The sequence below is a fragment of the Callospermophilus lateralis genome, chromosome 5, assembly GCF_048772815.1.
Source record: "Callospermophilus lateralis isolate mCalLat2 chromosome 5, mCalLat2.hap1, whole genome shotgun sequence".
Classification (NCBI taxonomy): domain Eukaryota; kingdom Metazoa; phylum Chordata; class Mammalia; order Rodentia; family Sciuridae; genus Callospermophilus; species Callospermophilus lateralis.
In genome coordinates, this window is record NC_135309.1 from 72,396,370 (window position 1) to 72,408,483 (window position 12,114).

Here is a 12,114-nt window from a genome sequence, read left to right on the forward strand (position 1 = left end):
TCTTTCTGCTTAATGTAAATTGCCTCGAAATTAAGAGAAATCTACTGACTCTGTCAGTCACGTCTTCCTGTATTCGCCATTGATCATCACGGAGTGAGTGAAAAAGAGAGCGTGGTTTTCCCACGGGGAAAAGGATTTCTGTATTCCCTTTGAAACAGAATATCGCGGCCAAGAGTGACATCACGTGGCCCAAAGAGTAAGTACATTTTTCATGAATGAAAATTGCACCGTTATCCTGCAAAATTTTATTTCCTTCTGTGAATTCTTTCTTAATCATTGTTGAAATAGAGGAGTACGTTTTTCTTGCTGGAGGAAGTGTTACGAGACCTAATCTCATCTAAGAAATGCATTATGACCATAAATGTAGTTCTCTCCAGAAAATACTCCCCACATAATATTAAAATAGTAACAGAATTTGTGTGGTAATAAATCAAGATGATCAGTTAAATGATCACAAATTTTAAATTGGAAAATTATTTTGTTCTGGAATTCAGAATCTTCCATATTTCTAGATTTAAGATTCTAGTGTAACACAACTCCATAATTCACTGTGGCTACTGAGTCTAGGAGCCCAGAAAGATAATTACTCAGGGAGCAAATATTGGAAGTAGTTTTCTTAAGTAATTTCATGAACTTAATATGTGTGAAATACTTTAAGAATAGAAAAATTTGTTTTAATTTTGGGGGAAATTTTTTCCTAATTTTCCTCTTAATAGCAATTACTAAATTTGTTCCCACTCCTTTGTTTCTTTCCTGTATCTATTAGTTTGATTCTTTTTGATCCTTATCATTTGTGAATAATTATCTCTTCATTAAAATCAATAGAGCTTCATTATGTCTTTTCCCAATGCATTTTTTTTTTCATTATTGTTCATCCTTAGCACTTAGGGCAATTTCTGATTTTAGACTTAAGGTGGGATTCTTTTTCTGCCTAGGTTCTACATAAGTAAAGCTGTCATAAGTTTTAGTCTGTCATTCCAAAGTGCAAACAAATTTATTAAATCTATATTTTAGTCTTGAGTCTGAAAGCAAGTACCTGAAAGTTTTTGAGTCACTGATGTTTTTAAATATCTATATTTTCTTTTGTATTCTTATCAATTAGAGTCACTTTCAATTGTTGTTAATCTTGATGACTGCAGTACCTTCCCAGTTTGTCTTCTCTTTTAAATTGCTGAAACAGTGTGAATTTATTTTACTCAAAATCTTTTGATAGCTCCCAACTGCTTCTAGTGCTCAAAATACAGATTTTCTCACATTATCTTTTATGCAATCCACATGTTTTAAATAAAGCAGACCATTCCATATTTCCAGTCATTTGAAGCTTCTCTGTGTCTTCGGTTTTGTTTGTTTTCTCCTTAGCAGCACTGTAAATTATTTCTGGTGTTCTGCAGTGGAAATCAACCCTTGTAAAAAAACACTAGAACACAATGACCCTTCAGGTGTTCCTTCAAAGACGCAAACAGGGAATTATTTTATTTCAATTCCAACTTCATTACCTCTTTTGTGCTCATTATAACATATTGCATTATGTAATTCATATTATTTGTTTTACTCAAAATCTCAAGTTTGAGGCTGGGTAATTTCTAACATAATGACATGTTTCTAGAGATGTATAAGGACCCTGTTAAATGTTTAAAGAAGACTGGTAGCTTTAATATTCTCTACTTACTAAGATAGCATGTATTTATTCTATAATGCTGTAAAATAATTTATTTCATTTGTTGGGAGTACTATAACAAATTATTTTAAATCATATCAAAATACTATTGTGTGCTTTTAAGAAAGGGGAAAAATATTAATTGAATGAAACACAGAAATATCTCAAATACTTACTCAGACACTGAAGGATCTTGGGCAACTGTAACTATGCTGGGTTGTTTATTTATTTGGTGCTGGAACCTAACCCATGGTCTCATGAATGTTAAGCAAATGCTTACCACTGAGCGACATCTCCAGCCTGCAACTTATAAGTATGGAATAAATCACAAATGTCACCATGAAGTACTCTAGTGATAAAGTGATAAAGATATAAAAACTATGTTAATAATAAGCTATAAGAATTCAGAACCCCAGAAACCTTTCATTCTATTCCATTATGTCCCATCATTCTCTCCAAAAGAATAAGATAAAAATCTAATGGGCATTTAATACCAAGATAAGCCATCTTTTTGTATATCCAAAAATATTTTACCACATACATGATGCAAATTCTACCACACAGAATTCAAAATATTTAGTCTTGGGTCAATTTCAGAAGTCCTCACAAGATTAATTTTACATAAAAATAAAATTACTTTCTGACATTTTATTTAATTTTGCTGACATTTTAGGTTTTTTTGCATTCAAACTTCTTTTCCTCTTGGAAGTAATAATAAGTACCTTTTATTATGTCCTTAGCATTTGCTAAATTTTATTACAAATTTATAAATATTAACTTGATTGGCACAAAAAAGTTCTAGGTGATATAATTCACATTTATTATGCATAAATGTAAAATCAGTGTACTGAATAACAATTTTTTACCAGAATCCATAAAAACAAAACATTTTAGAGGGGATAAGTAATCCAGGAAGCTCCAGAATCCACTATATATAACAACTAAGCTCTAATGACTTTCAACTTAAGAAACAGAAAATAGCTAAAAGCAGTACTGCACATAGAATAGAAATGGGCATTTAATACCAAGATATTAGAAATACAAGAAAAAAGTTTAGATTCCTTCTTTGAAAAAAGTGTGCCCATCAAATACAATTCAAATATCAATTAGAGAGTTGGATAAACAAAGAACTAAAATGACTGAAATGACAAGTTGTCAAATGCTACGCTCGATGGTAGAAAAGAACCTTGCTTCTGGTGGAAAGGAAAAGTGCTTTTGTAAAATGAAGTAAATATTTAGAAGGAGAATTCAGTAAAATTATACCTGAGAACAAAGTAGACATAGAATAGAAATTGTAAGAGTAAGATCACTTTCTTACAAAATTCCTGTAAATTCATAAGTAAGTGATAAATAAGCAAATTAGTATGTTTATAACATAAGAACTCAGAATCCCAGCAACCTTCATTCCCTTTCATCAAATTCCATTAATCTCTCCAAAGGAATATGGTCAAAATATAATGGATATTTAATATCAAGGTGGGCCAAAAAGTCACAAGAAGCACAGAAAAACAGACACAACCAACTAAAAGAACAAGAAGTTTAAAAGAACTGTTCTGGGGTTGTAGTTCAGTGGTAGAACACTAACCAACATGCTTAAGGCCTTGGAAAACTTGAAGGAGAAAAAGGAAAGAATCTTGGACTTTGAAAAATACCAAGAATTTCTACATTAACCAATGAGTTCTGATCATTCTGAAAATTTTCTGTAACAAAGATTTGAAAATCCTATATTTGGCTTGCAAGAATGAAATTATCTAGTACAGTTTTCTGATAGATATTTACCAGTTAAATCATATTAAACATAAGTATAATGCAAAAATTTTTGTGGTGCTATAAAAACAAGAAATTATTTAAAATATATATTTCAAAGCATAGGTTAGGAAACAAGGTTAAAAGTCCAATGCCTGATCATGAAAGCTTAAATGTCTGGATGAGAGCATTTTATTAGAATATTATTCAGAGATTACTGGAATAGTAAAAAGGCTAAAATTAATATTTGTACAAAAAATTATCTAATGTTAATTTGAGTCTAAGGACAATTTGTGGATCCCTGGTACCAAAAAAAAAAAAATTAAGAGAGCCCTTAAAAATAAGGATAGTTTATAGAGTATTTTTTAAAACTAAAAAAGTTTCAATTTTGATTGCATCATATGCAGAAAAGTGAAATAAACTTAGAAGTAATTATAAAATTTCCACGAATACAATTTAAAATTTCTAAATAGACAGGCACTTACTTGAATACAATGATCAACATTTAAATCTTGCTGTTCACGCACATCGACTGATTCTGGACACTGTGGAAGACTGGGGCTGAAGGCCATGAGGTCTGTCTTGGGTGGGACCTCCCCAGAGCACACCACCTGTCTCCTCTTTTGTGAATAAGACCAGCTTCCCACCGCACTGGAGCACACCAGTGTGGGCTTCCCAGACGCGCACTTGTCCTGGGCGGTCCCCGAGGAGCACCTCAGCATGGTGTACAGAAGCAGCGTGAGCACCAACAGACTGGACACAGCGCAGATAGCGATGACTAGGTACACGTTCACACCCACCAGTGCTGTTTCCTGACCTGCTGCACCAGCTAAAGCCCTATAAGAGGTTTTTGGAGCTTGCCAGCTTTCCACCAAAGAGATCAGCACTGTGGCAGTGGCGGTCAGCGACGGCTCTCCATGGTCCTTCACCAAGACCAGTAGACTCTGGCGTGCAGCATCTGCCTCATTCAGGGCACGTGTGGTACTGATCTCACCAGTGTACAGCCCTACTCGGAACGGACTGCGTGTTCCACCTACCACTGGCAGCAGCTCATACGACAGCCATGCATTGTACCCAGAGTCAGCGTCCACTGCTCGCACCTTTGCCACCACGTGGCCCACACCAACTGACCACTGCACTAACTCATTCACTGAGCCACTTGCTCCTTGTGTCCAAGGTCCCAGCAATGCTGGTGCATTGTCATTCTCATCCAGCACGAATACTTGCAGAGTCACATTGCTGCCCAAGGGCGGCACCCCAGAGTCCCTCGCGCTCACCTGGAACTGCAGCAGCTCCAACTCCTCATGATCCAGAGGTTGCAGCGCATACACCTTGCCGCTCTCCGCGTGCACTGACACGTAGCTCGACAGCGCACGCTCACCCACCCGCCGCTCCACCAGTGAATATAACACCCGCGCATTCTCCTGAGCGTCCGCGTCATGCGCAGACACCGTGAAGATGTGACAGCCTGGCGGGTTGTTCTCCTTCACGAACACCGTGTACTCCGGCTGCGCAAACACTGGCGCATTGTCATTCACATCTGCCACCTCCACCAACAAGCTGGCAGTGGCCCACAGCGAAGGCGAGCCCCCATCCCTCGCAGTCACCACCAAATCATACTCAGATATGCTCTCGCGGTCCAAGGCGCTATCCAATACAAGCGAGTAGTAATTCTTGAAAGTGGACATCAGCTTGAAGGGGACTTGAGGCGTCAGGGAACAGGTCACCTGTCCATTGGCTCCAGAGTCACGGTCTGACACGCTGATCAGGGCAATGACAGTACCGAATTGAGCGTCCTCCCGGACAGGCAAGGATAAGGACGTCACTGCAATCTGAGGGGCATTATCATTTTCATCCAAAACTTTCACTAAAACGGTGCAATGACCCGCCATTGGAGGGTGGCCTTTGTCCGTCGCGTCAATGCGGAGTTTGTATAAACTTACTTGTTCAAAATCCAAATTCCCTTGGGTTGTTATTTCTCCAGTGTTTGCATCTAGACTAAACTGGTCAGTAACCATGGGTGGAACAAGACTATTAAAAGAGTAGGAAATTGCCCCGTTCGTTCCTTCATCCCGATCAGAAGCATTCAGTCTCACAACTGTAGTTCCTTTGTCTGAGTTTTCGAATAGTCTCACTTCATATTCAGACCTTTCGAAACTAGGAGCATTATCGTTCACGTCCAGCACAGTGACCAGCAGCTGAACAGAGCCCGTGAGCTCAGGTTTGCCTCCATCGGTGGCTATCAGGAGTAAATTGTGTTCAGGAGCATCCTCTCTGTCCAAGAATTTTCTTAATATTAGCTCAACCTGTTTATTCTCCTCGTTCTTTAAATTCACGCTTAGCATGAAATAATCATTAGAGTTAAGCTTGTAGGTTAAAGCTGAGTTAGCTCCAATATCTGTATCCGACGCGCCCTCTAGTGGGAACCGAGAGTCAAGCGGCCTGGATTCTGAAACAAACAGCTTTTGTTCCGTTACTGGGAATACAGGAGGGTTGTCGTTAATGTCCTTCACTTCCACCTCCACATGGAAAACCTGAAGCGGTCTGTCCACGATCACCTCCAGGTGGATGCTACATTCCGCGCTCCGCCCGCACAGTTCCTCCCGGTCGATCCGAGAATTCACAAACAAAATGCCATTCTGCAGATTTACCTCCAGAAGGTCTGCGCGGTCCTTGGGCACTACCCGAAACAGGCGCGGCACCAACTCTTCCAGTTCCAGCCCCAGGTCCTGGGCGATGCGGCCCACGAAGGTGCCGTGTTTGGCCTCCTCGGGGACCGAGTAGTGAATCTGTCTACCATACGTATCCTTCCAGACCGAGAGAAGCAGAATCGAGAGAAGCAGATGCCCGGATTCCGGGTTTCCTCGCCAGGAAAATACCATGTCAAGTACTCGTTTTGTTCCTATCAGAAAATATTGTCCGGATATAAAGATGAACTATTGTATTATCTGGATGCTTTTAGTCCAATTTCGCTGCATCTGCGATTGTTTGGCTTTGAAAGACAGATACTGCTACAGCAATGTCTTTGGATCTTGTCTGGACAGAATTTGTCAGACAGCGACATCAAGCGGCTCCAAAGGGTAATGTTTTCATTATTAAATTGACTCCTCAATAATTGTTCTTTTATGCAATAAATATTTTATTTTATCAAATTTAATATAGACCCTTATCCTTATTAATTTTAAGTGTGTTTATGCCATATGGATTTTTACATTAAGTTGGTTTTAGCAGGAATCTTTTTCCTCATAAGGCAATACTTTTTCTCAATATTTTCAATATTGGCATGTATTAGTATTATGTTCAAGCATGATCTTCATAAGTCATAAATAATGTATAGTGACATATGTAAACTATCTTACACACTTTTTGTGGAAGCATTGTGTTTATGTTTATCTGGTCACCAGGATATATTAACCAAAGTGATCTTGTAATTCTATTTCATCTTATCAACTGGCAAATTATTGTTAAGCTTCTGTTTTACTTCATTCTATGAATATTAAATTTCCTAATTTTCACTTATTAGTACAAGAAAAATTCAAGTGTACATTCTTTATAATATTCAATATATCTGTAGCTTGCTTAAGTAGGCCTTTCACTTAAACCATTTTGCTTCATAGATTTTTTCTGCCAACATAAATACCCTGTGCGAACACTGGCACATTGAACAGTTGATTTTAACAAGAAAAATAAGGCAATACTTTTTCACCAAGAAGCTGACTGTGGCCCATAGCGAAGGTGAACCCCCATCCACCAAAAAGCATTTTCCACCAACAAGAAAAAAATAATCTGCAAGGGTTGTAGCACATTTGTAATCACAATGGTTTTGGGAAGCTGAAGCAGGAGGATTGAGAGTTCAAAGCCACCTCAGCAATTTATCTAGGCATCATAGTAAGACCCTGTCCCAAAATTTTTTTTTAAAGGGGCTGGGGATGTGGCTCAGTGATTAAGTGTCCCTGATTCAATCCTTAGTACTCCCCCCCAAAAAAAATCCATAACATGAACATAAGTAAAAGAGTTTAAATTTCTAAAAAAAAATTGTATCAAAAAATAATGATGGTTGGTGAATACAGGTTGGGGTGTTGAATAAGATCCTCTATCAACTTCTATTACTTACCAAAATAGGATTATTTAGTTTTTTAAATAAAATACCAGGAAGATTTTTTAAGTGTACATATATTCCAGGCATAGTGATACAATTGTACTGTAATCCCTGTGACTCAGGAGAATGGGATAGAAGGATCACAATTTCTAAGCCAGTCAGGGAAACTTAGCTAAACTCTGTTTCAAAATATAAAATAAAAAGGGCTGAGAAGAGAGCTCAGCAGTAAACAATCCCTGGGTTCAATCCTCAGTACCCTAAAATGAATAGCTACATAAATACTTTTAAGAATAAAAGAAATTTAGGTTGAGGATGTGGCTCAAGTGGTAACATGCTCGCCTGGCATGCGCGAGGCGCTGGGTTCGATCCTCAGAACCATATAAAAATAAAGATGTTGTGTCCACCAAAAACTGAAAAATAAAATACTAAAAAAAAATTCCCTCCCTCTCCCTCCCTCTCTCCCTCTCTCTCTCTCTCTCTCTCTCTCTCTCTCTCTCTCTCTCTCTCCCCCCTCTCTTTAAAAAAAGAATAAAAGAAATAAAAGTAAAACAATAAAACAATTACAATTGTCATTATTAAAAGTCTACAATATTTATAGATGTGATCAAAAATTGATTCTTCTTTCAACAAAGCAGAAAATTTGATCTGCTTATTGTGAATGACAATTTACTGCTTGATGACAAATAATTCTATTGATTTTCAGACAGTATCTTGAGTTGATATACCTCTACCATTAATTATATTGAAAACAAAAAAATTCCAAGGTATTCTAAAACTGAATGTTGGCACTAGTAACTAACCAAAATATTATTTGTGAGTTTTCAAATTAATATGAGCTTGGAAAATTAAGCTACTATTCCACAAATCTCCATAAAAATAATTTAATAAATAAATCATGATATATTCATATAATAAAATGAGATACAGATTTTTAAAATGAATAACCAACCATAAACAATATACTAAAGAAGAAAATTATGAAGGGCAAAAAAGTAAGTGGTAGACTGACCTGGAATGTACAAAAAAAAAAAAAAATCTGGAACACTTCAGTAATTCAGAGAGATAAAATGAATGGATTAGTGTTTGAAGTGGCTACTTCCACTACATTTGGAATTCAGTTTCTTAAAGTTTTGATTATGAGCATATATTCCATACAAATAAGGAACAGTATACTATTTAACTGTATTTTAAATGTATCTTAAACTGTATCATTTAATTCATCTTCGACATGGCAAATGCATTTCTACAAAGTAAATTACAAAGAAGCCAGTACTACACAACTGCTTGCAGAAAAAATAAACTGGTGTAATTAGAAGTTAAAATAACCCAACTTTAGACTAAATATAAAAGGCAAAATTAAACAGATGATATAGAAACGTGTTTTATTATGGTAAGTACAACACAAAAAAATAAATGTCAATATATATCAAAATTCAATACTTATAACATTTATAAACATTGATGGGGCACACCATAGAAGTGAGTGAGCATGCCCCAGGAAAGCCTGGATTCCATTCTCATCATCAAGTCAAAAAAGTTAATTACAAGCTGTGGATATGTAAATGACTTTGGAAATCCACCATTTAAGAGGAAGGTGAATCCATAATTTCAATTAGCAAAATATTTTTAAAAAAACAGTAAAATGAACACTTGATTTTAACAAGAAAAATAAGGCAATACTTTTTCTCAATTAAATTGTTGGAAAAAATTAAGACTCACGTTTTCTGTAGAGGTAGGAGCCTGAGGCAAACTAGGGCTGAAGGCCATGAGATCAGCCTTGGGTGGCACCTCTCCAGAGCACACCCTCTGCCTTCTCTGCTGGGAGTAGGACCAGCTCCCCACCGCACTGGAACACACCAGCGTGGGCTTCACAGGACCACACGTGTCCTGGGTGGGCGACGCGGAGCACCGAAACGCCAAGTACAGCACCCCGGTGAGCACCAACAGGCTGGACACCATGCAGATGGCTATAATCAGGTACACATTGACATCCACCAGAGCAGCGTCCTGGCCAGAGGCACCTGCCAGCGCCCTGGAGGAGGCCTGGGGCGCCTGGCCGCTCTCCACAAGAGACACCAGCACTGTGGCGGTGGAGGTCAGGGCAGGTTCGCCATGGTCCATCACCAGCACTAGCAAGCTCTGGCGTGGCACATCCATCTCATCCAGGGAGCGTGTCGTACTGATCTCGCCAGTATAGAGTCCCACGCGAAACGGACTACGCGTGACACCGGCCACCGGCAGAAGCTCATAAGACAGCCACGCATTGTAGCCAGAGTCTGCGTCCACCGCCCGCACTTTCGCCACCACGTGGCCCGCACCAACTGACCGCGACACCAGCTCGCTCACAGTGCCTCCTGCTCCTTGTTGCCAAGGTCCCAGCAGTGCTGGCGCATTGTCGTTTTCATCCAGCACGAACACTTGCAGAGTCACATTGCTGCCCAGGGGCGGTACGCCAGCGTCGCGCGCGCTCACCTGGAATTGCAGCAGCTCCAGCTCTTCGTGGTCCAGAGATTGCAGAGCATACACCTTGCCGCTCTCCGCGTGCACTGACACGTAGCTCGACAGCGCACGCTCGCCCACCCGACGCTCCACCAGAGAATAGGACACCAGAGCGTTCTCCTGCGCGTCCGCGTCATGCGCAGACACCGTGAAGATGTGGCACCCTGGCGGGTTGTTCTCCTTCACGAACACCGTGTACTCGGACTGCGCAAACACTGGTGCATTGTCGTTCACGTCAGCCACCTCCACCAACAAGCTGGCAGTGGTCCACAGCGAAGGTGAGCCTCCATCCCTGGCGGTCACCACTACTTTATAGTCAGATACAGTCTCGCGGTCTAAGACACTGTCCAACACCAACGAATAGTAATTCTTGAAAGTGGACACTAGTTTGAAGGGGACATGAGGCATCAGAGAGCAAGTCACTTGTCCATTGGTACCAGAATCGTGATCAAACACACTAATCAAGGTGATGACTGTGCCAGGCAGGGTATCCTCAGAGATGGGAAGAGACAGGGAAGTGACAGTCAACTCTGGAGCATTGTCATTAGTGTCCACCACTTCCACAAGAACTGTACAGTGACCAGCCAGTGGTGGAAAGCCTTTATCAATTGCCTCTACTTGAATTTTGTAAGTTTTGCTTTCTTCAAAATCAATACGTCCTATCACTGTGATTGCCCCACTCACAGCATCTATGTGGAACTTGGATTTTATATCTGGAGAAACATCACTGGAAAATGAGTAAGCAATATCCCCATTCACTCCTTCGTCTAAATCTGAGGCATTGGGGTTAATTACCAGCGTTCCTATAGGAACATTTTCTGGTAATCTCACTGTATAGAGTGTCCTGTCGAATACTGGGGCATTGTCATTGGCATCCAGCACTGTGATGAATAACTGAACGGTGCCAGTCAGCTCGGGTTTGCCTCCGTCGGTAGCGGTGAGCAATAGGTAAAGCTCTGGAGCTTCTTCCCGGTCCAAAGGTTTGCGTAACACAAGTCCAAGAGGTTTTACCTGTTCGTGGCTGGGTGGTACATCCAGTGAGAAATACTCATTGGGGCTCAGTCTGTAAGTCAGCAGAGCATTGGCTCCGACATCTGCATCCGAGGCGCCCTCTAGTGGAAACCGAGAGTCAAGCGGCCTGGATTCTGCTATAAACAGATTCTTTTGTGTGACTGGGAACACCGGGGGGTTGTCGTTAATGTCCTTCACCTCCACCTCCACATGGAAAACCTGCAGCGGTCTGTCCACGATCACCTCCAGGTGGATGCTACACTCCGCGCTCCGCCCGCACAGCTCCTCCCGGTCGATCCGAGAATTCACAAACAAAATGCCATTCTGCAGATTTACCTCCAGAAGGTCTCCAGGGCTCTTGGAAGCCACCCGGAACAGGCGAGGCAGCAGCTCCGTCAGTTGCAATTCAAGATCCTGGGCTATGCGGCCCACGAAAGTGCCGTGTTTTGCCTCCTCCGGGACCGAGTAATGGAGCTGGCCGCTCCCCTCCTCCCAGGCTGCTAGAATTACCATAAACAGAAGTAGTTGTCGGCTCTCCTTGTTGCATCCACTCAGGTCCACCATTTCAAATTATTGACTTTTATTCCCATCAGAGAGACTTGCTTCAAATTTTAGAAGAATCTTAATATAACTTTATTCCACTCCTTATATGCTGGCCATTGTTTTGCATCCAAAGAGTGAAACAGCAGAACGTCTTTCCAATGGATAAAGGATGACTTGGTGAATAGGAGAGCAATTCACGGTTTAGAGCGACATCATGTGGCCCAAATTGTAAGTAGGAATTATAAAATTTAGCTTTTTACTAATAAAATTAAAAGTGTATTTCAAACGCTGAATATTTTCCTTCATTGTGTTAAAATGTGAGACAATATTTTTCATGCTTCTTGGAGTTATAATTATGTATGTTTAATGAGACCAAAATTGTAGCTTTTGAATATCTGGTAGCACCATAATGGCTTTTATGCCTTAGAAGAATTTTTATCAACAGTTTTTAAATAAAGATAAATATAAGTGAAAAATAATGCTAATCATTTAAATAACACTAAATTTAAATTCCTTTGGTTCAGGAAACTTTATATTCTTAGGTTTAATATAACCTGTT

General features: G+C 39.9%; 2 protein-coding genes across 2 annotated transcripts; both read right to left on the bottom strand.

Annotated features, from left to right (window-relative positions):
* Positions 1–57: 57 nt before the first annotated feature.
* On the bottom strand, positions 58–6,285 carry LOC143400435 (protocadherin alpha-8-like). Its single transcript, XM_076857664.1, has 2 exons — positions 3,889–6,285; positions 58–147 (listed from the first exon to the last, which is right to left on the bottom strand). The coding sequence occupies exons 1-2, from the start codon at positions 6,283–6,285 to the stop codon at positions 58–60; spliced, it is 2,487 nt and encodes an 828-aa protein (XP_076713779.1).
* A 2,903-nt stretch (positions 6,286–9,188) lies between these two features.
* Positions 9,189–11,576, bottom strand: LOC143400436 (protocadherin alpha-7-like). The gene has a single exon (XM_076857665.1). The coding sequence runs from the start codon at positions 11,574–11,576 to the stop codon at positions 9,189–9,191; it is 2,388 nt and encodes a 795-aa protein (XP_076713780.1).
* Positions 11,577–12,114: the final 538 nt, after the last annotated feature.

Bases quoted from the DNA above. Each gene is read 5' to 3' on its own strand.
- LOC143400435 (XM_076857664.1), bottom strand. From the start codon at position 6,285: ATGGTATTTTCCTGGCGAGGAAACCCGGAATCCGGGCATCTGCTTCTC. The intron at 148-3,888 runs GTAAGTGCCTGT...TCTGTTTCAAAG, and splicing joins ATGTTGATCATTGTATTCAA to GGAATACAGAAATCCTTTTC.
- LOC143400436 (XM_076857665.1), bottom strand. From the start codon at position 11,576: ATGGTGGACCTGAGTGGATGCAACAAGGAGAGCCGACAACTACTTCTG.